At 40.2% G+C, this 25,943-nt stretch overlaps 1 protein-coding gene across 4 annotated transcripts in view; it reads left to right on the top strand.

Annotated features, from left to right (window-relative positions):
* The window catches only part of LOC123982680 (brain-specific angiogenesis inhibitor 1-associated protein 2-like), a 71,432-nt gene that overhangs the window by 25,886 nt on the left and 19,603 nt on the right, over positions 1–25,943 (top strand). For all 4 annotated transcript variants that reach the window (XM_046068399.1, XM_046068398.1, XM_046068400.1 and 1 more), the window contains 3 exons: positions 14,610–14,671; positions 15,873–15,944; positions 17,876–18,013. In XM_046068399.1, coding sequence (XP_045924355.1) covers positions 14,610–14,671; positions 15,873–15,944; positions 17,876–18,013 — 272 coding nt within the window. The remainder of the gene's footprint in view (positions 1–14,609; positions 14,672–15,872; positions 15,945–17,875; positions 18,014–25,943) is intronic.

Below are 25,943 nucleotides of genomic sequence, written 5' to 3'. Positions count from 1 at the left end.
GTTTGTCACAGCAGGCCCATTTGGTTAATATCTTGTTTGCCTCACAATCAGGAAAGATAAAGGCTCTCCAGTTGTTTTTTATGTTGTACTGCTGTGAGCAAATAAAATATTCACAAATTTTTCTGGCATTTGATATTCACAACTGCACACATGGTGCAGTGGATTTGCTCTCTGTTCATAATAGGCCCTCAATATTTTTACAATACTAATAAAAATTCTTCCTGTTTGCCTGCTGCATCCAGCAGGATGTGAGGAACAACATTCCCAGCTCGCTCAGCTCTGTGTGTTGGATCAGCTCTGGTTCTGCTCTTTATAGACTTGCCTTTTTTAGTGATAATTTTCATAAGTAAGAACTGAAGGCCCATTTCTAGTAGATGCACAAGTAGGAACATCTGCCTATAAGTAAGGCAGATCTGTATATCATCATTGCACTCTGCGGCATGTGACTTGGTTACACAACTTTGCACAGTGTGTGATGAGAGTGTTAGCCCTGGATCACTGCATCCTTTTCGATTCTTTACCCTGATGTGACTTAAGATAGCAGCAGGCGTGGACTGAAATGGGGTAGCAGAGGAAGGAATGGGGGAGAGATGGTGAGGGGATGGTAAAATGCTTATATGCGAAGCGAATACAGAGGATATAAAAGCTGCATTCATTATTCATGGTGAGATCTTTTTTGGGTGCATTCTCGCGCTTCTTCAGGAGCTTCATTTCATTTTTCCTGCCCGCGTCCCTTTGAATAAATTCTCAGTCGAGCTTGTGCGCCAACTCTAATTTCGTATAGTGAAAAACTCATTGCTGCCCCTCCATTCAGCTTCAAGGCCATAATTCGTATACAGTGATCTTATTCCAGCTGCTTTAAGATCACTGTTTTAAGACAGAGGTTCATCTACTTCCTGCTATAACCCTGCAATGATTCAACCTACACACATCTGCACAAGATAAGTAAAGGCTTTTTGTAAACCAAGACCATTACTGTCGTATTGGACATTAAAATGTAAATTCCACTTTGTTTTTCTGCAGATGTTAACAACTCCATGTGTCATAAATTGTTTCAGCAAGGAAAACTTTGTATTCATACAGTTATACCTGGATAGTAAAGTACAGTCATTATGTAGTGCGTATTTTTGCTTTGGAGAAAGAAATGCATCAGAGTCAGTATGCAAGATCTTTGTGTCCGAATGGCAAATTTTAAAAAATGAATTTGATAAATTGTGACTTGGTGTGCAGACTGCTTAACAGTATATCCCATCTGTACATCCTCATTTCCATCAGCTTGATTGTTTTGCTGTTGTGCCTTTCATGTTTTCTGTCTTGCATGATGGTGCTTTTGTTGTCTTTTGTCTGCATGTGTTGCCTGTTTTTGTGAATCCTTATTTTTGTTTTTTTTACTATTTCTTTTTCTGGCAGCCTAACCATGACTCAGCAGCCCTTTCACTCTGCAGAACCTGCCTCTGCCTCCAGTGAAATGACAGACTAGGCTGTGCAGAATGGATTGATGCAGTCTCCACGTATCATCAGGGCTCAGAGCAGCTGTGCTCTGTGCAGACAGAAAGGGAAATTGTTTTGACGATGCTTATCGCTTTGTGGATGCTTTAGCATATTCCAAAACTTGTGTTGAGCCTCACGGCTTCAGTAAATTATCTGAGAAAATGCAAATTACCTTGAAAAATGCAGAGTGGAAAAATTTTGTTTTAGTAGGATTGCTAATGCCAAATTAATATAGGGATGACGACTTTTCTCACAGATGCAGTATTTGTTTATTGGTAGGGTGATTTACAAGTGGGGAGCCCGAAACTCACTCATGAGCTGACTTCTGAAGCCATTTTTCTCTACAAATGCACATGAATGCATCTTTTCAGCATAGTTTTACAGCTGCATTTTTTTTTAATATATATTTAAGAAAACACTGAATGGTTAAACATACATTGGAAGGGCTGATGGAAGATAATAATCCAACAATTTCCTTATTAGACAGATTTATTGATCTGTTATAAAGTAATCAGTCTCCTGTGGCCTGTTTATTATAAGAATGAGAGGTGATGGTTTGCTAAAAATCAGGATTTCTCCTTTTTTTTTTTTGCTCTGTTGTGGCATATAGTAAAGTAAAAGAAGTTGCAAGCCTGCTAGCTTATTAATTAGCAGATAACAAGTATTGTGCCTGTGGGGGTGTGTGGCTGAATATTTCCTCAGCTGGCACGTGTCTCTAACTGAGACCATAGGGCCATGTGTGCGAATAGCTCTTCAATTATGAAGTGGAAGGTAAAACCCTGGCTGAGGACTAAAAGGCAGATTTGTAAATTGTGGCCGACTTGTAATTGTGCATTTAATTAGGATTTGTTGAGGGGGGAAAAGGAGGGGGCGCGACGGAGCTGAATTAAAAGGGCTGGACTTTAAACTGCTAGAACTCGTGAGGTGACGGGGCCTTTCTTCCAGACTTAACTCTGATTAAGTACATTGTTTCAGTGAGTACAGTCAGAGTATTAAGATGAACAGCAGCTAATGGCATTAGCACATGAACACATGAACATGACTGGGTGAAATAAGAAGACTAGGAGTTGGGTTTGAGCTATTGAGCTTGATGGAGAAAGTAAAGAACATCATGTAGGGTTTGGAAGCACTGGACTGACAAATTAACTTACTTCATTAGCATCACCGATAATATCCAGACTAAACCAACTAAGATCTGTTCTCCTTGAAGGAAAGAGAGAACTGGTCAGAAGAAACAAATTGTATTATAACCGTTTTAACGTCCATGTTTAAGACATTATGTTATTTAAATAAGTTATGTCAACATGACCTTTGTCTATACAACAGCTGACATTAAGGTGGAATCATGGATTTTATTTTGAATTTTGTCCATTAAAAATTACTAGTCCAAAATTCATACTGAAGTAGGTTGATTATAATAATTGTACACTTAACATAAACAGTTGCTTTACTTACCCCCACAGCTGAGTGAAACGGTACGTCAACTTGCTGTTAGTTTTGGTATTGTTTAGACTTTATTATTATAATATTTGTGGTTCTCACTGGATTCTGTTTCAGATTATTTTACTATTATTTGAGTGTGAAAAGAAATATGCTTTTCATCAGATTTTAGGCTGCAGTAGCTTGTCATTTGCATCATGAGGTATATTGTGTGGGTCTTTTATTTTTTTTCTTGGTTAAGTCCAAAACATAAAGATCAGTGTCAACATATGGAGGCTTATTGGCGGTGCTGAAGGCGGATGTTTGAAGGTCGTCCCTGATGGAAAGCTTGCCTCAATGACTATAGCGATTTTAGGTGTCAGCTTTTGCTGTCATTACACAAAAAAACAAAATCAGCATTTACCCATGAACTAGTTTAATGTTTGCACTTGAGTTTGATGTCCTCACTTTGGTGATTCTGCAACATAAGGTCCTGCCTGCTTCCCAATACCCAACCTCCAATGTTCTATTTCCTGTTATCAATAATACATCTGAATGATGAAAACTGCAAATAAAGTTATTACACGCAGATGTTCGTTGCTGCACTCTGGAAAAGCTTTGTGTGCGACTGTAGCTTGTTGTTTTCACTGGAACACTGGTAATTTACTGTCCCTTTTAGAAGTGGCAGCAGAGGAAGGGAAACGGTTTCCTGTTATGCATGCATAAATACATACATACTGCACAAGTGTACACCCTCGCATGCCAGAGCAGGCTGTGCTTTGTCATTAAGACAAAACATTACATGATTATCATTCACTTTTGTTGGCCAAAATTAAGTGACTCACATCCCCTCATGTGGACACTTGTTTATGCAGAGTGGTGTTGTTTATCCTTTAGTACAGCTGATACCACACAGCCCTGACACCTCGGGACAGGAAGAGGAAACTATGCCTCACTCTGTTTCATTCAGCTATTCCTAATTTACACAATGCTGTCAGAATTTGAACAACTGCTCTGCTGCATGACTCCCTGTGTGGAGAGACAAGACACTCCATGACTGCAGTGTGGAGTATCGTTCCACTCATCCTCTCCTCTTTCACTATGGCTCTCTCTGTGTCTGCGAATGCCCCCGCATTGATGTGGGAGCTCAGGCAGCCCTGGGAGAACACGCCGACTCTGCACACATTTCTAAAAATAGATTAAACGAAACGCCTCTGATGGAGCCGCTTCGGAGGAGAGACGGAGTACAATGCTTCATCTGCTGCCCAAAAATGGCTTGTCGGTGATGTCAGTACGGTGAGAACGCCATCGTCGGTCTTCCGTATACTAAATATGGACATAGTGGTGGGGGGGGGGGGGGGGGGGGGGGGGGGGAATGGGAAGCTCCTGCAGTTCCGTCTCTTTTCCGTTCCCTTTCTGACCATATAAGGGCTCTGCCATTCACATGAAAATTTGGGCAGAGGTGTTACTCACTCAGGTCTGATCTCAGGCACAAAGAAACATCCATTTTGACATCTATGGATGTAACTTATTTCATATCAGTGGTTTTTAGAGCTGAGCTTTCATTTTATACATATATCTGGACCGGTCACATCCCCTGTCCTCGGGCCTTCCAGCAGTTGTTTTGTGCAGATTCTTTTCCATTCTAAAAGGGATGACAATGTCAAAATCAGTCTTTGCAGTACTTAAACGTGGAGAGTTTTACTTCAGATGTTTATAGTCTTGAGAAAGAGAGTATTTTTAATTTGTTAAACGTTTTCCTGGTTAGGTAAAGCTTTAGAGTATTCTGACCCTGATAGGCAGCAATAACAGTGATTAATCTACTAACAATGGGAAATGTTTCCTGACTGAATGTAAGAAATGTTAATTAATATAATATTATAAATAAAATTGTCAACAATCTTATGAAATATTACATAGAATTTTTTTTTTTAAGACATCCGTTCATTATATTCTACAAGAATCATCTAAAAAATTTTTTCTTTTTTTTTTTTTTTTTTTGACGTTTTCAGAATTTCGCCCCTGGAAATGTTTTCTGGGGAAAAATATTGAGCAAATGAGCTAATCGTTATAAACCAAAGTGATTTTAAAGAAAGCAAACTTTACTTAAGTCATCTTCTGACTCGGACATAAAAACAGGTAAATTCCCAGATATTGTAATTATTAAAAGCCAAGATTAAAAACCAATTTTGAGACCTAAACATTCCTGACCAATTCCCACTATAACTCCAACTACTACCCTATTTGTGACCATGAGCTGATTTACATGGTGCATCCACATATTTTATCCTCACTCTAATTAGATTTTCCTTTCATCCTTCTCTTCTAATTCTCATCATTCTCTCATATATTGCTAAGGACTGAACATGCTTTAGCATAAAATCCATCTCATTAAAACAATTTGAGGTTAATTCACATGGTCAAATTTGAGGTCCAGAAAACTATTAGCCTTTAGTTAATTAATTCATAGGAACATGATTTTAGAAGAGTGTTGGCCTTCAAGGCATCTTACTCCTCTTCATCAGCCATACTCTTAAAGGATAACAGGCTTCACAGATGGGAATAATCTCAGATACAAGCAGTGATATCACTGTGTGGGCAACAGCAGGGGAGAATGCAATTAAGGTGAGTCAAAATGACCATTTGTCTCTCAAATTATTACACTTTGTCAGAGATAGAAGTGGTTTAAATCACAGCTCATGCTGCACAACTGGATGACGGCAGCAGATATATGAGCACTTGCGCCTGGAAGCAGAGGTAAAGAAAACAAAAGATGAAAGCAATAATAAACACTCATAAACAAGGATAGTGAAGCAACATCCTCAGCGACACTCTGAGACAACGCTGTCTTATTGCTGAGTCACGGTGCGTCTCTCAGGGAAATTCTTCCACAATATTCTCTATTGTTTTCACTTCAACTGTCTTGCTTGAAATCTACGCTGCTAAGTTTGAAGAAAAAGCGGTGACCTTGCCATAACCCTCATCTTTCTGAGCCAGCGCAAGCAGAATTTCCCCTGAGCTTCAACCCCAATCTGAATTCAGCCAGCATTTACTCTGTGTAAAGGGAAACTGCAGCGAGAGCACTCTTTCAAAAAGCGTTTTATATTTTTATTTTTTTTCTCCTTTTCCCCCCGCCTTGTCATCTTACAATGTAATAGTTCTGCTACTCCGACGCACATTAACCAACAGGGGACGGTTTCTGCTTGTGTCCAACCTTTTTAAATGATTGATTATGGCATTTTGAATCACCAGCTGATGACTAGTTGTGAACAAAGTCGGACGTGAGCGATGTTACTGGAGTTTACACTTAATTGTGGTGCATGTCGATGAGGAATTGGTGATGTGCTGTCGCAGAACAGGATGATTGAGCCTTTTTCATCTGAATGTTCTGGTTTCATCTCAAGACAAGAAAGATGGATGGGAAAACTATAAATGTGTAATTTGAGTGTTTATCTTTCTGCAAAGACATGGACCGCCTCTAACGGGGCCGAGGCAAAAATGACAAAGGGAACTTTTAACCGTGCAGGCTCTGGATTTGTTTTTGCTTAAAGGCCACAGTAACAAGGTAACCACAGGCACTTTTGGACCAACCAGTGGGGCAATTTGCCTGTCTGTTGGGCCTACTGCAAGGACCCAGGCACTAGAAGGACACTTGATCAAACCAGTGGTGCAAGTGGGCCAAACCTAAGAGGTACTTTGTCCAAGCAAGGGGATTACTAAAGCCACTAAGGCTACATCCACACTACTACGTTTTTGTAGACTACAAAAACTCTCTGTCCCCACCAGCATTTTGGCTGGGGGCTAAGGGGCACTTCGATCAGCAGGGGCTCAGGAAGTAGTGGGGCAGTGACTATTGGAGTGGCATTTGTCCAATCATATGGACACTTGGGCAATCAGAGGGACACTTTGGGCAACCCGTAGGGTATTTTTAACAACTGTAGTGGGGCATTAGGGAGGAATTGAAGCATGTAAAGGTCCTGCGATGGCATAGACATCCATCATCTATAACCGCTTATCGGTGCAGGGTCCCCGGGGGGCTTGAGCTATTCCCGGCTGACATTGAGCGAGAGGCAGAGTACACGCTGGACAGGTTGCCAATTCATTAGTTTTGTGCCACGCCCCCCCCCCCATGTATTTTAATTTCCATCCGGGCTCAACTTACTGTTTAATAACCAAAACCCAAGTGACAAATCTCAAATGGGAGACATAGCGATCCTTTGTCTGTCTGCACGTCATTAGAACAGCTCCATTGTACCTGTTTAGCTTTCCCTTACTGTTTCTGCCCTTTAGAAAGTCCTTGTCCTCGAGTCACCTCTGGAAGTGAGGGAGGGCTCGGGGGGGGGGAAAAGAGGAAGAAAAGAGGGACACGTAATGAAGAGAGGCACAGAAGAAAGAGGAAGGTGAGACAGTGATTTGTTCCCGGCTCATTAGCAGCCCTCAGACAGTCACTGGTCGACTCAAAACCTCGCTGGCAACACAGCACACAGGCCCGGGCACCAGCACTTTGATCACCCCCACCCGCCATTCATTACCACAACCCACACCACCTGTCAACGGCTTTTTTTCTATGTTTCTGTCTTGTGTCAAATTCATCAGCACTTTCAAAGAAGCTGTCTTGTCAACAAGGCTATACATCTTTTTGAGTGCCAGTTAAGTTACAAAAAGAGATCAGGGAGGGATTGTGTAGTGTTTGATCGAGCAAATTAATGGAATAGGGTGTTAATGTGGCTTTAATAACGTGTTAGGCTTCATAAATTGTCCTTGAGGTGTCGCAGTGTCCTTGATGTGGGGATTCGGCCAAATGTTGACTTAATGATGCTGCTAATAATGTGAAGTAACGACCCTGATCTGAGGCTCTGCAGAATGAAAGTGGTTGCCAAACATCCAGATCTCACACACAAACGTACATACTGTTCTACCCAATATTTGTTTTTTTTTTTTTATTTTTTTTAGACAAAATCAAGGGACAAAAGACAGGAACTCGTTTGTTTTTTGAACTCATTTCCCCCATAATCTTGAGGATTTCCCGGTTTAAAAAATGAAAAACTGAACATAGTAGAACCATTTGTTAACTGTAGGGTGAAGCGTTCAGTGACTCTCCACCTCTTTTCTTGTCTGCCACACCTTTTTTTTTTTTTTTTTTTTTAAAAGGCAAGAAATGATGAGTTAGATACCAAGCATCGTTACTGACCAGCTGAGGTCGATTTGTGTTTGTCAAAACACAAAAAGCTGCATTTTATATCTGTCTTTCCCCTCCTCACCTTCATCCCTCTTTTCCCTCCATCCCTGGCATCCAGCTTGCGTCTGCTGTGTCAGATAATCAGTCTCTATTTTGCACCTCATCAACCACCCTGTAATGATTATGTATAGCTGGTCATTCCTATTGATCTTCTGTAGCCTGATTTCTTTTTTTAAATGGTTCATTTTTCTTTTCAATACACTGTAGAAGTAAATATATCAACCGGAGCCCATTTTTGACATGACATTCACGCATGTGTTATCAGATTGCAAGGATTTGTGCTGTTATTGTAATTTATAACTAGGAACATTTTTGACAGCGTGGTTGGCTTAAACATTTGAGCCTCTTTATTACTGCCAGCGCATTTGCAGGATTATATTCTTTCATGCTGGACTGCCGATGTACAAAAACTTGTCATTGTCGAGTCATTTTTTTTTTTTTAAGTCAAGCAGATGCTTAAAATGTAAATATTTATAAGGAATTGTTTCAGCTGTAGTGGAAATGTGTGCACAAGTCCTGTTTTTGTGCACAGGGACGCGGCCGATGTTTAGAGAAATTAAAGACGCAGAAGCACAACAGTAAACTGTGTCAATCATGCGGCTTTCAGAAGACAAATCTCCCTGCAGCACCTTGTACTCCGTCCACTGCAGCTTTCTGGGGATTAGAGCTGGTTGTGTTTGCTTTCAGGCTCCTATAATAAAGTCCCTGCAGAGACGCACATTACATAAAACACCTTCCTCCATATGGCCATTAACTGTGTCTCTCTGTCTCTCTGTGCCCAGGAGTCACATGGAAAGTAGCTGGGGTAATAAACCCAGATGTCAGCGCTGCCCTTGGTTTAGCTGCACTGAGTGATGGGTCTGTTCTCACCCTGCAGTCAGAACTGCTCAATGCACATATATACTGCACATACACATGCATATAAACACTGACCACTTGTTTTAATAGCTGAGTAGTTGAGATCACGTAGGGTTTTTAAAGAATTGTGAGGTTTCAGAATGACCTTTACCCTAGTTTGGTTTCTCAGGTGTGATGCACAAACCATAATTCCCAAATTTAATTCTGTGAGTCGTATTTTGGAAGCTGTTTTTAGGTGCCACCTGTGTCGTGTAATTTCTCCCCATGTGTGCTGTAAACCTCTAAATCTTGGACTTAACTATGGATCTTGTGAGTATTATACAAACAATAGCGAGCCTATTTTGCTTAATTGGGCTGGGCATTTTGCTAGTTTGCCAGATGAAATGGTCATGCACTCAATTAAAAGTCCTTCCTTCAGTTTCCATTTGTAGACACTGGCATGGAATAACAAGAACCGCAATGAATGTCAGACCAAAAAGGAGGGGGGGGCTTTGTGTCCAGCTTGCTGTTGTAGGCATGCTTCACTGTCGATTTGCGAGAATATTTTGTAGACAAAAACAGCATTTGTCTCCTTTAATTGATCCAGACCCTGTACGCTGGACAACAAAGTGCTTTACTCCCCTCTAAGCCTCAGATGTGGTGATCTGCTATGATTATCAGTAAGCAGCTTAGTTTGGGCGGGTAGAAGTCCAGTATTTCACAATTCAAGGTGGAGAGGATTTTGGATTTCGTCTGGTGCAATGAAACAAGAATATCTAGGAATTTGGGGATCTGATGGACAAAGTCATTGTATCAGAACATGCTGACACAGACCTCAGAGCTGTTGGCTGTTTACGGATTTTTAACTTACAGAATGATGGTGTTTTTTTGTTTTTTTTTGTTTGTGTTTTTTTAAAGGATAATTTGGCTGTGTTACAACTTGGGTCTCATCATTTCTAAAATCTGGGAACACGGCAAGATTGCTAAAGCAAGAATTCAGATGGGCAGAGAAGCAGAAAAGGGGGGGAAAAAAAAGAAAAGTCAAATGGTAAAATAATTACCAAAACTGTCAATTATAAACATCCATCAGTTTACGGAGGAACTTCCTGGTCCAACTTTCACCTTACATACTTGTGTTTACTTTCCCTATGCGATTAGGGAACTTTTCAGGTGCTTTCATTTTCAAATGACCATTGGAGCGGCTGTGGCTCAGGAGGTAGAGCAGGTTGCCCGTTAATCGGAAGATCGGCGGTCAATCCCCGGCTCCTCCAGGCTGCACGTAACTCCAAACTGCCCCTGGTGGCTGTGTATGAATGTGTATGAGCATTGTTTGAGCACTTAGGCTCTATGTAGAAATGTGTGTGAATGGTGAATGCAATGTAGTGTAAAAACGCTTTGAGTGGTCGCAAAAACTAGAAAGGCACTATAAAAGTATGGAGCATTTACATTTGTCTTGTTTAAAACTTGTCTGGGAGTCCGGCTGCTTGTGTTTCTTGACCTTCTGGACTTTGTTCTACCACGTTCCTAGACGTTTCTTTTAAATATTGGTGAATGTTTTCATAATTGATTATTATTTTCATAGATTTTTCAAATCTATGAAAATAAGACTCAACCAGAATTATCCTGAGGGAAATAAATCAAACTGTATTTTTATTTTTTGGCTACAGCAGCTGGTGGCAGGGTGACCTCTGATTGACCATCTGCTTTACTGAAGTGTGAAGAGACACTGTGGCTCACAGAGGGCTGTTCTGTAGCTGTACCCTGACCTGCCAGAGTAGGAGGATGAGTGAGAGAGAAGAATGTTTCCCCACAGGGATCAATGAAGAATAACCTTAATTAGTCTATAGATGAACACATCTGTTATAAAAGCCAGAAATAATGACCACAGCTCCATTTTATGGAAGCAAGCATGGTGTGAAGCGTAGTTAACCCTATGGCTATATTTCATTCCCAGCTGAACAGCTTCGTATTGGCAGAACAGGAGTGAGGGAGTGAAATAAAGATGCAGCGTTGTTGAGAGTTGATGTCTCCCTCTCTCGGTACAGTAACTGATCTGTAGGGGAGGATGGAGTGCAGACTATATAGTCTTTTCAGCAGTGTTCGCCATTTTACGACATAACGACAAAAGGCATTTCCGACAATCGGCTAGTCTAAAAACAAGTCAGTTGCTGGCCACGTTTTGTTGTTCCCACCCACTTGCCCCCAGATGCACCTGGTGGAGATCTGCACTCTGCTGAGTGCATTCTCCTAGCTCAAAAAGTATTAGTTTTTGCATTTTTGATTTTATTTTATATTGTGCAACATTCACAAATAAGAAGTTTAATTCTATTTGAATAGCCTTCGTATCAGAAGACTATTCAAATAGAATTAAACTCTTTAGAGTTAAAATCTGAAAAGTGACTAAATAAAATTAACATGACTAAAGAAACATGAAAGGCACTTAAGTGAAAGGAACACAAAACCCTGAAAAGATGTTATTGTCTGTAAACAAATAAGCTATGAATTTCACCTTCTCTTGAATGTGTTTTTACAAAGTGCAGTTTTCTGATACCCCTCTAGTTAAAGTTCCAGTGGGGCCTTCAACTTGAGAAACACTAACTGATGGGGACTTTGGTCAATGTGGGGACAAAAATGGTGGTTCCCACTCCTCATGGGTAGAGACTGCTTTTTCAGGGTTGAAGCAGCAGTCGGTAAGAATTGAACAATGTAAAACCTTCCACTTCTCTCTGCTGCTCATATCACTTCAGTAAGCCCCTCCCACCAAACCCACAAGTTACTACAGCAGCACAAGGAGCCGGTGGCCCTGCTAAACCTCATTCCGTGTAGGGCTCATTCTCCGCGGCGAGTCTATCCAAGACCACGATCCCTCTCGCTTCGACTTGTCTGCTCAGAGATGCCCCTCCAACTATTCCTGGCCCGGAGGCAATGCAAATCGCAGTAGGAGGAGCCAGAGGATTGATGGATGGATGGATAGATAATTATAATTTTATCTGTCTCATGTACTAGGCTACGGTCAGGATATAGTGACAGCTTTAGCAAATATGCCAAAAAGTTCTTTCTAAATAATTCCCTACAGCTGCTTTAAGGCTTAGTTTGGGGGTTCATGTTACTTGTAGGTAAAGGTTAGGATAAGGGGCTAGAGAATGCACTATGTCGATGAGATGTCCCCACAGGGATAGTTGAACAAACGTGTGGGATTGAGGTGCTTGAGTGCAGCCCAGTCGCCATAGCTTGTCCGATGGCTGTTTTATTAATGGATGGGATGGAGTGTGTGTTGGGCGCCCTCCAAGAATCAAAGGAGAGTTTGAAAGTACACGCCGGTGCATTTATCTGCCTCGCTGCTCCTAATGCCCTGTCCTGCGGCAGTCAAACACTTCGACAGTGATATAGCTGTCACAGCATTTTCATAAGCAGATGAGTGGCTGTAAAGCAGTGTCGAAGTCGAGAGCATGGAGTTTTATTTTGTGTACTGTGTGCACAGGTCAAAAAATGTTTCCTGCCCAGTTTACTCCCATTGATATCTCTTCAATCTATCTCTTCACATATTAATAACAGTCCCTGCCTGAGGACATATAAATGCCGATATTCAGTCATAGTGCCACCTATTGGCAGCAAGAGAATGATATGTTTGATACTACTTTTTTTCTTGTGTTTTAATGTAAAATGTTAGTAGCTAGTAACTTCATCATAAATGTTGTGGAGGAAAAAGTATTTTGTCCCTACTGAAATGTAGTTGAGTTTAAGTACCAGCACCTCAAACTCAAGTCCAATACTTAAGTAAATATACACTTATTTAATTTCCACCTCTGCCCCCCACCCCCGCTCCGACCTTTCCTAAATCCCTTCTACTCCAACTTAGTCTTGTCTGCATGACCGCAGCACTTCCATTAAGCCCATTAATCCTGTTCAGACAGCCCACTCTCACAGTGTCCCCTCTGACTGTCCACTGTCTGACTGTCCCCAAGTCCACTAACACCCTCCCACACACCTCACTCAGTGCTACTTCATGCCAGAGCAACATACATTATCTGATGTCAGCATACATTATGCAGCAGGTAGATTAATGCATATTAGTTGGCTCATTTAGAATAAATTTGCTGTCGATGCTTTGTGGTGGTGCTGCAGCTGTAGAATATTTATCTCTGGCCATTTTTTAGCAGTGTGTCAGTATGATAATAAATGTTTAGTAGGTATGCAAAGAAATTGCATAGTAGTATGTTATAAGATGCGTATGTATAATTGACCCTTATTTTCTGGAATAAAGTGTTGTAAGTTCAGTTTTAATTTTAGTATTATTATACCTATATTTACTATTACTGTCATGTTTGATGGTAAAGTTTATTGTTCAACTGTGAAATATCTTACCTCAGACCTATATCTCATTAGAGCTCGATTGATACTGGATTTTTTTAAGGCAGATATCAATATCGATTGTTTGAGAATTTATAATGACACATTGACCAGTATTTGCCTGACAACACATGATGTAAGCAAACATTTTTCATAAATGTTATAAAAGAATCATGACCAAGATATGTACTGTGCATTTTATAGTGGAAAAGATAAAATTGTGTTGCAAATTCTTTTCTCTGGCTGACATACATACTGATGCTTTGGTCAGGCTCTGCTCGGTACATATTTTTGTCACAGCTTTTTAACAACCAGATAATATAAATATTTCTGTCCAAAGAGTTTCATTTATTTATAAAAAAAAATGTCAACATTGTTGACATAATTATTGGAGGTTTCTTACTTTCAAATATCAGCATGAAGTCCAGTATGGGTTTGAGCTCTCAGATCAGTACAGTATGTGTATATAGTGTGTAAACAAGTGGAGGGTCTGACTAATTGCCTGTCTGTGTGTTTTTCTGTGTGGAAACCTGTCATGTGTCTCATTTTTCTTGGGGTGGTTTGATCTGTCACTGTCTCCAGATTTCTATCCCTCTGTTCTTTGCTCAAACTAGATCTTTTTGTTCCTTTTTTTTTTTTTTTTTTTTTCAATGCATTGCATATTCAGAAGAGGCAGCATGTAGGTATCTTAAAACGACACGCACCTCCCTGGCTGCATGAATCATCATTTTACTTTCTACTTATACTTTGTGTTTTTTCTTTTAGCTTTTGACCTGTTTCTGGGTTCTGCTTTTTGATGTTTCTTGCCCTGTTATGTTGTAGTACAGCATGTGTCTTACTGCAAAGATGAAATACTTGATTTTATAAAGATTTTCTTTTGTCATGCTGTTCCTGTGGGTTTATTAGCAGTATTTTATTAGCAGTAGGTTTAAGAATTTACAACATTCTGTAATTTGTTTTTTTTTTTTTGTTCATTCTGTTTGTGCTCTGTGTGCTGCATATTTCTGTAGTGTTCTTTTTGATTTTGTCCGATATGAGTTTTGTCTGCTTCGTCAATATTATGACAGATGTTTCATCTTGTCCATTGCCTCCTCCTTTGACACCACACACACCTGTCTCTCATCTGTTCTGTGTGGCTGCATGGTTTTTTGCACGATGTATTTCTATAGCTCTCACAGACATTGGAAAGATTTAATATCACTTTCTCCTTTCTCTCCTCCTCCCCTCCCTCTTTTTGTTTATTGTCTTTCTTTTCTTTGTCCTCTCCCTGCAGGGGATGTGCTCTTCCAGATGGCTGAAGTGCACAGACAGATCCAGATCCAGCTTGAAGAGATGGTGAGCATGTGGTGGTGGTGTTGCTAAAATAAGCACTTCTTAAGCCACGAGTTGGGAACCAAACAGATTGTGGGCCTGTTGCTTTGGAGTCTCCACATCCCAATTTATATTTTCATATTTAATACTCAGCAAGACACACTCTTTACTGTGAATAACTTATAATGTACTTCATTATCTGAAGCCAGCAGTTTCACCTAAGTATAGTTTGTTTACAGCTCTTTTGATATGTAGATTACAGCCATTACAGACTGAAAACAGTTTTCAATTCAGTCCCCCTAAACATCTACATTTGAATCTTCCAACGAGTAAATTGGCCAATTGTGGTAACATTAGCAGGGAACATTTAGTCAAGAGAGAAGAAGCGAGGAGCAGCCTAGTTGCAATCTTTATGCAAAGTGTGTGATCAAGGGTATTTTAAATTGTATGTCATCTCATCCTTGAGGGTAATGGATGTCAAAGATCCAAAGCAATGATGAGTTTTTGTACAACAGTGCAAATTAAGCATTGAGCAGATGCTCATCTTATCCAGAGAGACTGAGAAAGAATGCAATAGTGATGTTCAGCAAAATATCACAACTTTTGTGACAGTTACAGTGTTAGTCTTGCTTTTTACTCAGACTCATTAACAGTTTTGTCTACATTTCTAGGCAATTAACTCAACTGTTCCATGCAATCTAAATTACATGGGGTTCCTGCTTTTTCAGGAAGTATCGCGCTGATAGTAGTTTGAGAAAATGTTGTCTCCCATCATGGACGATGAGAGAAAAACCAAGATGGTGAAACAGTAGATGCGATTAGCTGTTTTCTTGTTTTTGTTTTTCATTTGAAGTGTGTTGTGTGGGTGTAGTAGATGTCATAAGTGAATTATTAAATGAGTTTTTATTTTGGCAGATATTTCGCACAGTGGTTCAACTTCGCTCACTCACCCTTTACACCACAGAGAGAAGCATACATACTATACCTGCACAGGGACAGCAAATTGACTTTGGCATGCATTTACATACCAGACATCTTTTCTCTGATCTGTGTCATTACCGATGGCAACACAAATGCATCTCTTCAAGTCATTATTTCACAACACAAACAGCACACATGTCACATTCCTTTTTGAAAATAATCCACTGTGGTTGTACATTGAGGTTTAGTTAATTTTGTGTTTGTTGCATTGTGTTTGAGGTTTTTATATTCCTGTGTCTTGCAGCTGAAGTCTTTCCACAACGAGCTGCTCACAGAACTGGAGAAGAAGGTTGAGTTGGATGCACGCTACCTGAACGTGAGATTCCCTTCCTGATGTACAGTTATATAGTGACAAAAGTCCCACAAGTTGGTCTGTTTCATGAGCCATTGTGGACAGTGACAAACAACATGAATATCAATTCACTCTGCAGCTCTACTGAGTCTTGTAGCCTCATTGTTTTGGTTTTACATACATCTTTGGTTCACTCTCATCAACCTCATTTCCAGCTACGGCAGGCAGCTGTTTTCAGTTAATAAGCTCTCATAAACCCACAATATGCTAAATGACCACCACTAAACGGCAGATACAGAGTTAAGACACGAGCTGGTGAAGAAAGTGAAACATCTAGCAGCTAAAGAACCAAATCATTTTTCTCAAGAGTTTTTGGTGCCCAAACCAGAGCTAAAAGGAGGATGCATAGGCGATGTTTAGCTATCATGTTAAGCATAATACATTTTCTAAGATGTTAATATGTCAGGGCTGTTTGTCAGTTTGTTATGGAGTTTTTCTGCCCCCTAGAAGCAAAAATCTATTAATCCTGCTTTAACGCTTTTATGATAAACTTATTATTTTGTTAGCATTCAAATGTGGCCTTAGCCACAGCCTCATGCTAGATGTAGTTGTTAAATGTACATGTGAAAAAGTAATAATTAAGTAATAATTCTTAGCTTGTATTTATTCAGTGCAGTTGTAGGTGCCCATTTATTCTAGAATATTGACAGACGGCTCAAAAAATTGCGTACCTGACCCACCATATCTTTGAATGCATCATACACTTGCAACTCTGCTCCACTTCAGTTAGGCCTCTCTAGGGAGCGTAAGTTATGGATAATATAGTATGAACCATGTTCTCATAAAATCATTGGCCAAAGACAAAATTCACACACTCTCAATTTCCCACCGGCATCAAAACCACTGCAGCAAGTTACATAAATTACTTCCCACTCTGCCCTGTGAATTATGACTCATTCTGTGAAAATGATTTGTTTTGCAAAAAAAAAAAAAATTAAATGGACAAATTCATTTTGAGTGTAGTCGGTTGTTTGGAATCAGTCCCAAAAATATTTTATAATTTGAGACAGGGAGTGTATCGGGTGTTTGGAAGGCTCTTGGATGAATTACAGTGAACAATTCTGATGTATTCAAATGGAAATCAGCTGCAGGAATATGACAAACTTGTCACTAGACAGTTGCTTATTTACACATCCAGAAGACACAGAGCAACTTCTAGCTCTATTTTTGGTCTCCACTGAGGTTTCTACTAACCCTGATGGAAATCTTTGTCTCTTTAGCTGCTAAATGCTCCACCATGGGTGCAACTGTAGATCTCGCCGTCACCCAGTGACATCAGCCCCACTGATAAACTGGTTCAATGCATTGATCAGATCAACTTGGAGATGTCACATAATTTCTTGCAGCTGAACAAAAAATGAGGTTTTAAAACATCATGGCATGTCTTTTTAATCTAACATCAGCAATTTCACTGCCTTTTATCACCTTTTAGAAATATTGCTTAAGTGCAACTGTTTCTCTCCTAGTATGATACTGAGAGACTTATGTATGTCTTCCAAAGAAAGCTATAAATAAGCTACACATCATTCAGAATGCAGCAGCACTTGTACTGATCAAGACCAAATTTTAGGCTTTGGGGGTCATTGTTAACAAATCTTTCCCAGGACAGGGTCTCAAAAACACTTGGGCCAGTCCTGGTATAGTAACTGCTAGACTGCCATAGATAAAGAGGACAGAATGAAGACAAACTGCCTAAAAGGTACAGGAGAAAAACAAATACATCATAATCCCATCATAGTACCATCTTCCTTCAGTTCTCCAGTCCCCATTCTGCGCCATCAGCAATAAAACATACATTCATTCATGTGGTCTGTTGGTGTAAAAGAAATCATCTGTGGATACTGATCCATGCGAGCGCCGCTGTGCCCCTGCTGACTTTGTGCTGCCCCCCTCAGGCTGCGCTGAAGAAATACCAGATGGAGCACAAGAGCAAAGGGGAGAGTTTGGAGAAGTGCCAAGCAGAGCTGAAGAAACTGCGCAGGAAGAGCCAGGGCAGCAAGCACCCCTCCAAATATGGAGACAAGGAGATGCAGGTCTGTGTGTGTGTGTGTGTGTCACTGCAGTGTGTTCGTGAAACTGTCTTCAGATGTCTGCACCATTCAAGACATCTGACACTTCAACTTCTTGCAAACTATAGTTCCTGGTGCTTCTCTGGTTAATTGAAGCTTTCTCTGTGGATCAATGAGGAATAAAATTTATGCCTTAGCTCGGTGGCTCAAAGAGGATCCTTATAGCCAGCTGGAAGACCACTGGATAAAAGCGCATGACAACATGGTTACAACAGCCAGTGCCAAAAATATGATCCTATTGGCTTCAGCCCAGTTTGTGGCGCAGACAACCTGCCATTCATCCTCTAGAGAAACATTAGTTTTTCAAAATTTAGTTCATCTTTAGTCAGTCAAAATTAAAATTACAAACCCATACTTTTAGTGAACTCATGCCGATTCCTCGGTGTACCACGTACCCGGCTACTCCTCTCAGATGCTTTTCCCTCCTCCTGATGGGATTTGAGCTTGAGTGCGCATGGTAATCCGTGACTGCTGCCGGTGCTGATGGGATAGGATGTGCTGAGCTGAATGAGATGGGACCCCCTACTGGGCACACACAGTTTAAATGCCAGTCTGAAAGGTTCTTCGCAGTGAGAGAAATGGGGATAGCAAAGATTATGACTCGAATTTACTTTACTCAAATATTAGATTTTTTTTTTTTTCCTCAAGACCACCTGGGCCGAACAGCAAAACCAATCCCACTGATTTTAATTGTGATTGCTACCATCATGCAAAATGTCTACAGTAGCATAAAAAATTGCTTTTATTTGGTCTGTCACCTTCATTCAGGTCATCAAACAGTTGCAAAACATATTTATACAGGAGACTTGTCAAAAACACAACCGCTAATCGCAGTTAAATTAACGGTGTAAAATCATAGTCATGTGGTTTTAGAAATAATGGTTTGCTGAAATGGTCAGGTGATGGGATGTTACTAAATTTGAATGTAAGATATATTTTCAAAGATGCCGGGAAAAACTTTTATAAAATTAAGAATATCTAAAAAAGGGCACTAAAGAAATGTTTTTAAATAGTTAAAAAGCTATTTTGAAGAACAGAATAACATGAGAGTATGTGTTTAATCCAAGTTTCACTTTGTAAAGTACTCCCATAACTTTAACTATCTATTTCATTAGTTGTTGCACTTTATCAGCATTACATAATATTTGTTTATGATATCGAGGGCAGGTGAATGGGTTGAGTGAGGCATATTTTCATATGTTCAGGTAACTGCTTGAGCGGAGGCGTGAGGCGAGTCTGTGTGCCCCCTCTGTAGGCGTGCCCTCTTACACAACCTGCACAGGAGATGCTGCTGTTAGCCGCTGTGATGCGCTGTCTGTCCAATCAGCTGCTCCTTAGCACAATGAGAGGCTGAGAGAGGGAGTTGAGCGTAACAAAGGAAACGATGATGAGTTTTCTATTTATAAATCCTTACTGTGTGTGTGTGTGTGTGTGTGTGTGCGCGCGTGTGGTCACATAAGGTAACGGTAATGAGCTTTAAACATAATAAGTATGTGATGATTTGTTTAATAAAAAACGTAATTTTTCCATCACACCTGCTGCACAGTCTAAGATAATAATCATGATATCCACAGCTGAACTTTCTGCCTATTCAAATGTCACATACAGAAGTTCTTCTCACCTTCAGCAGGTTTCTGTATGGGGCGACAGGATGAATACCGTGGTTATCTGCAAAAGGCTAAATTTGTGGCTGATGGACTTCTGTTTTCTGCCTTGTCAGCAGGTGTCAAATGTGATGCAAATAATTAAACTCACAATGGAATGGCGAATATGGGCCTTCATCCTCTAACAGCCTGTCTTCACAGTGCTGTACGCAGCAAAAACGTACTCCCCTTCAGCTCCACTGTGCCTGTCCAACAGCCATCATTTGAGAATACAGTATATACTATTTAAAAACTTTAATCCAGAGCTAAACTGCAGTCAATTATTTTCTTATATCGGTGCTATGCATCTAAGACTGCTAGTCGGCCAGGATGCCCGAAAACCAGGGTACTTGGTACAAAAATATTGTAATTAAATATAATTTGACGGCAGGGACTAGAAACAAAGGCTTTGGATTAGTGTTTAAAGTCTGATAGAGGAGGTCAAGAAATGTTGGATCAGTGATTTTCTGAAGAGTCTAATTTATCAGCCTGTTGCCTACATGTCAAATTTGGACAAATTATACATATATAAATTTACAGACAAGTTTAGGTTTAATAAACTGATCAAACTATCAGTTTAATGCCAAAGACAGGTGATGAAACAAGCAAAAATACCAGACGAAATGTATAATTTAACACTATAGTAGAAAAACTATACACACAGTAAGAGAATGAGTGTAATCTGAACTGATGCCGTAGTAAACTTTGCATAGTTTTAACCTGTCATGGCAGTGCAGACAAAACATGGTGCCAGAGGTTAAGGGCTAATTGTGCAGCACTTCAAAGGCTGAGGCATTGCCCCAGATCGTTCTGTAGAAGCAGCAGGGGAGGTAATTATTGTGTAATTGTTAGTGTTGCTTCGATGGATGGCTGGTGGACCATGAAAGGGGCAGCTGGGCTGGTTGTTACAAAAATCGATACATGGAGCTCTGAGGTACAGCACGGGAACATTCAGCCCCAAAGTCCTGCACTTCCTCTGGGCTTTAATGGGTTATTGGGTGTGAAAGACCCAGTCTCCGCTGAGATACCAGGCCTTTCCCCCTGCAACTGTCGCTTTGTCTCTTCAGATGAACTGAATGTTTGAAAATAGTCAGGTAGTAGTGTTCAATTTTAGAGACCCAGAGTGTGTGAAATGTGTACGTTAATCATGCTTTCACGTATGCATGTATGTGCTTATTACCTACAGCAAGAAGGATATTTTTTCATTCTTGTTTGACGGTTACCACAATATCTCAGTCTTGTTTACACCTTTAAGTGAGGTATGGTAAAAGTGTTCAGCCACGGGCCTAGAGATTATTTTTGGTGCCGATTCAGACGTTTGAAAGGGGGGGGGGGGGGAAGAGTTGATGAGAAATATGTGAAATGTTGTCGCTGTACTTTGATGCAGGCATTGATGGACCTCCCCTGAGTAGCATGTGTATGTCCCAAGGGAGCCAGATTCTTACAGTGCGTCATATGGGCCCTCATGGCATCCAGGTCTTGGCAGAAACAGACACCAGCGGCCTGCACTGTGAAGCATACAGCCAAGCAACAAGGACAGATTTGCCTTTGAACAAACAATATGGCGTATATAGTTGGTTGGGTACTTATGGCAGACAGTATGTTTGTGCAAAGCCTGAAAGCTTGCTGTGTTAGATGTGTTAAATCACAGAATGAGGCCGTTTACTCCAGTAAAGGTGTCCTCCTCACTTCATGCATCCTTCCACTGTCCAACTTCTCATTAAGTGATAAAACAGCTTCTTTTTTTGACACACACACACACACACACACACACACACACACACACACACACACACACACACACACACACACACACACACACACACACCACAGATTAAAGTAATCGCCATTTGCTTCTCCTGCTCATGATTGATTTTAATATTAAAACTATAGGTGATGGGAAGTCACCCGTTTACAGCAGTGTCCCTCAGGCCATAAAGCACTGAGCTGCTGCCTGGGCACAATATACAGTCTGATGAATCTCCTTGTAAATCTGCTACTGAAGCGTGATTGGTGGTAAAGGGTAGTTTGTGGTTTTAGATGATGCTAATGTAAAAGAAATCACTCATCCTCCCTTCCACTTCCGCTGCTTCAGGTCATGAAGAATGTTCTTGTGTTTCTGTACTAAGGAAGTAACATTAATATAAGACGTCAGACAGTATATTTTAATGCTGAAACAATTAGTAAGTCGGTTAGTTGATCCCTAATAATTCAGATTAATTCGTGGTTTAGGTCAGGGGCCCAATCTGCAGCACGAAAGCCCTGCAAGAGGTCACAGGATGAATGGTGTCACGGGATGAGAACTGATGTGGGGGGGGGGAGCAACTAAATTTAGTGACATAAAATGATTTTTCCAGATTATTCAGATGAAACAACTACCTGCTTGAACGGCTCAGAGACACAACATGTAGATATTGTATCATGTAAAGGGGTGATGAGCAGAAATAGGCTGGTGATTTGACTTGAACTATAACTGGTGGTTACCAAAGATATTCTGGTTCCAGCTTTTCGAATGTGAGAATTGGCTGCATTTTCTTTTCTATTTTTAATGGAATATCTTACATATATTCTACATATTATAGAGTAAACAATTATTTGGTAAACATTACTTAATGAAAATGATCGTTAGTTGCTACCCTGGTTATGAATCATGCGTTTGGCACATGGCTAAAGTCTCGTCATTCACTGCCACATCACCCGTCTCTTCAGTTCATCACTTTCAGAAGGTTTGAGTTGGAAGAAAGTATTTTTGTTGCAGTTTCTCTTGTTACAGTAGAACAGTGAGGTATCTTTCTCTGTATATTTCCCCATCCCTTTTTATAAAGAGAACCTCTAGAAATGTCATTAGGAGATATTTCTCCAATGCAGCTGATATTAACATCTAAATATATCCTTGAGTGTAGCGTATGAACACCAATCGAACACACAATTAACAGCCCATCATAAGAAGAAAGCTGTGAAGGATCAGGATAAAGTGGGAATTTCCTTTTTACAACTCCTAAACGCTTTCCACCTTCCTATGGCCTTGGGTATTTCTGACACGTTTTTAATGGGATGAGATGTTAGGTGGGCGTCTGTCTCAAAGAGAACAATGAGGAGGGCTAGTTGGGAGAACGGAAGGATGAGAATGAAGAATAGAAGAGTACAAACTGTGATATGGATCGGCTGGAGGAGAGAAAGGAGCCGTGTTGAATCACTGAAAACAGGAAGTGAGCTTGATTCGTGATCTCCCCCTTGTGTTCGTGTTTTAAGTGTAAACACACAGATGGCTACATCAAATGCATTCATACTATCTCAAAGTATCTGGTTCTCTTCCTTTTTAATAAGTCAGTTTCATGCAGGTGTTGTCAAATTAGTTTATAGGTGATGAGGATCTTAGCCCCAGGTTGTGCCTTGGCAGTGTAGGCTTCATTTTGATTACATTTAAACTTTTTGTGCATAGAGATATCAGAGTGCAGCTCAGATGTCTCAAAAAGGTGCCAGCAACATCAAAATCAATACAATTCTGAGATCCATTTTTAAAAGCTGACTGGGAGCTCTGGAGCCTGTTAACACCGTTATCTGTTATTCCTTTCAACCTTTTGGCAAGTCTGTTTTTCCTTCATCTCTTTGTCAGTTTGAGATGATGAGCTGAGGAAAATCAAACGAATAATTAATTATTCATTTGAGCAGTGCAGGTATTCTTTTAGCTTTGCACCACGCATACATGAGAGAATTTTCATACCATCACGCAGTGTTTTACTCTGGTGAATTTGGTTTGATTTTACACATCTCATGTCATAATGTTACACGTTTTAAGTATAATTGCTGTTACATGCGAAATTTGGGCTTCACTCGCTGACATGTTTCACACTCAGCAGAGGCCCTGCAGCCAGTTTTTACACCAATGGTTCAGACCATCATTAATGTGAAATGCGTCAGAAAATACTGGACACACAAGCACACACTCGCCCGTCCTAGCACACATCTTAAATGCTGATTGTGCTCACGGTCAGCAGAAACCAGGAGCAGCTTTTGGCCAGATTTATATTCTATGTAACGAGGGAGCCTCATCTGAAGAGAGTTGATTGGCAGTGGCATGAAAGGCCAGTTGGAATCTAATTAGGGCTCCGTATCTGAGAGCGATCACAACATGTGTGCGCCGTATACTGCATGACTGATGTATTAAAAGTACTTATATAATGGAAAAGGAAGTCAGCTGCGGTGGATGAAAATTCTTTAATGTACATCAGAGTAGTGGCGTTCTCCAGGGAAAAACTATGCTGCGCCACCTTTTTATAGCACTAAAACATTTCACATCCTATATGCTTTATTATTATTTTCTTGCTCGTTCACATGCAATATCAGAAGAACAAAATTAAAGAGGATTTATGACTGGTATAGGAAATATATACTGCATGATAAAGCTGAGGGGGACATGAGCTATTGACTCCCATCATTCCCATTGTCTGAATATTGTGTAAATTGTCACCCTAAATACCCGTCAAATGCAGAGCACACCTCAGACTACACATAGTTTGTGGTGATTTGATTAAATAAATGCATTTAGGTTTGTGACTACTGGCAGAAAATCAGCTGAAATAATAAACTTGAAACGGCACGCCTCTAGAAGACAGGACATCAGGATTAGTGCTGTTTCCAGCTTCTCGAATGCTTCTCAGATTATCTGCTCTCTTCTGTTTTTTATATGTTCTCTTTCATACAGCTGTAAATAGAAAATATTTGGGTTTGGCACAGTTGTCCAGACAATAAAATATTTGCTACCTTGGCAAAATCTGGAAACTTGCGGTTTGAAATTCTTCAGCTGATTTAGCATTTATTGATATTTTTTAGACTTGACAATTAATATTTCACAGATTATGTGATTTGATACTGACAAAATTGATGAGTTTTAGAAGTGCACTCAGGAGTAGTAGTGATGATGAATGATGATGATAATAATACTACAAACATAATAATTCACAGTATTTGAGTAGGAAGACACAATTATTATTAAACTTATCTATATGTATATGGTTTTTTGTTTCCTTGTCGGTGCTCACAGGGTGTTCCAGGAAGGTTTTATAATCATGAGGAAGTTAGCAGACAGGTGGTTTAACCTGGAGTTCGTGTGTGTGTGTGCTATGCTTTGTTTACGTATTAACTTTCTCCTTGTGACTATTTTGTGATTGTCTGTTTGGTATACACGGAGTATCTGTAAAATCCTTTCATAACTGGACACTCTGGCATCTCTACCCCATCTCTCAGCCTGTTAGTTACTCTCCGGAGATTGACAGCTTCCACGCGGCCCCCCTGACCTCAGTATGCAGGTCTGAATCTGATCAACGTGGTTGCGTGCTGTGTTTTCGTAGGCTACCTGAAAGCCTCTCCACCTCCCCCATTTGTATGATTCATAGGTGGCCTTCATCCTCCGTTGCTGCCACTTTGGCTTGTCACCAATTAGTGTTTCGCTGTGGGTGATCGGTGCATGTTCAGCCATTGTGCGCCCACATTAAGGACCCTGTTCAGTTCTTGGAAGTGTGTGTGTGTGTGTGTGTGTGTGTGTTTGTTTTGTTTTGATAAATTATCATATTCATGCAGATCATTTTGTTTTAACTAATGTTCTGGTTGCGATTTGATTTCATGCTAACTAAAACGCGTAAGGGTCAAACACTCGAGAATGAGAGGCGACAGATTTCAAAGATTTCATGTGTGACACTATGGCTCCTCCATGTGGCACATCGGTATATCAACAGTGTTGCCCACCAGTGAAAGCTACTTGTGACAGACTACAGGTGCTGGTCATATAATTAGAATATCATCAAAAAGCAGTAATTCCATTCAAAAAGTTAAACCTGGATATTCTATTCATTCATTACACACAGACTGATATATTTCAAATGTTTATTTCATTTAATTGTGATGATTAAAACTGACAACTAATGAAAATCCTAAATTCAGTATCTCTGAAAATTAGAATATTAAGACCAATACATCTTTTCCTTCCCTTCGCACCTCTATTAATGTGCTTGGCCACAGAGCCAGCCTCCTTAGCAATGACCTTTTGTGTCTTGCCCTCCTTGTGCAAGGTGTCAATGGTCGTCTGTCAAGTCAGCAGTCTTCCCCATGATTGTGTAGCCTACAGAACTAGACTGAGAGACCATTTAAAGGCCTTTGCAGGTGTTTTGAGTTAATTTGCTGATTAGAGTGTGGCACCAGGTGTCTTCAATATTGAACCTTTTCAAAATATTCTAATTTTCTGAGATTCTGAT

The sequence above is a fragment of the Micropterus dolomieu genome, linkage group LG14 (assembly GCF_021292245.1).
Source record: "Micropterus dolomieu isolate WLL.071019.BEF.003 ecotype Adirondacks linkage group LG14, ASM2129224v1, whole genome shotgun sequence".
NCBI classification, from domain to species: Eukaryota; Metazoa; Chordata; class Actinopteri; order Centrarchiformes; family Centrarchidae; genus Micropterus; species Micropterus dolomieu.
The sequence above is the reverse complement of the archived record's forward strand: the minus strand, read 5'-3'. Positions and strand labels throughout refer to the sequence as shown.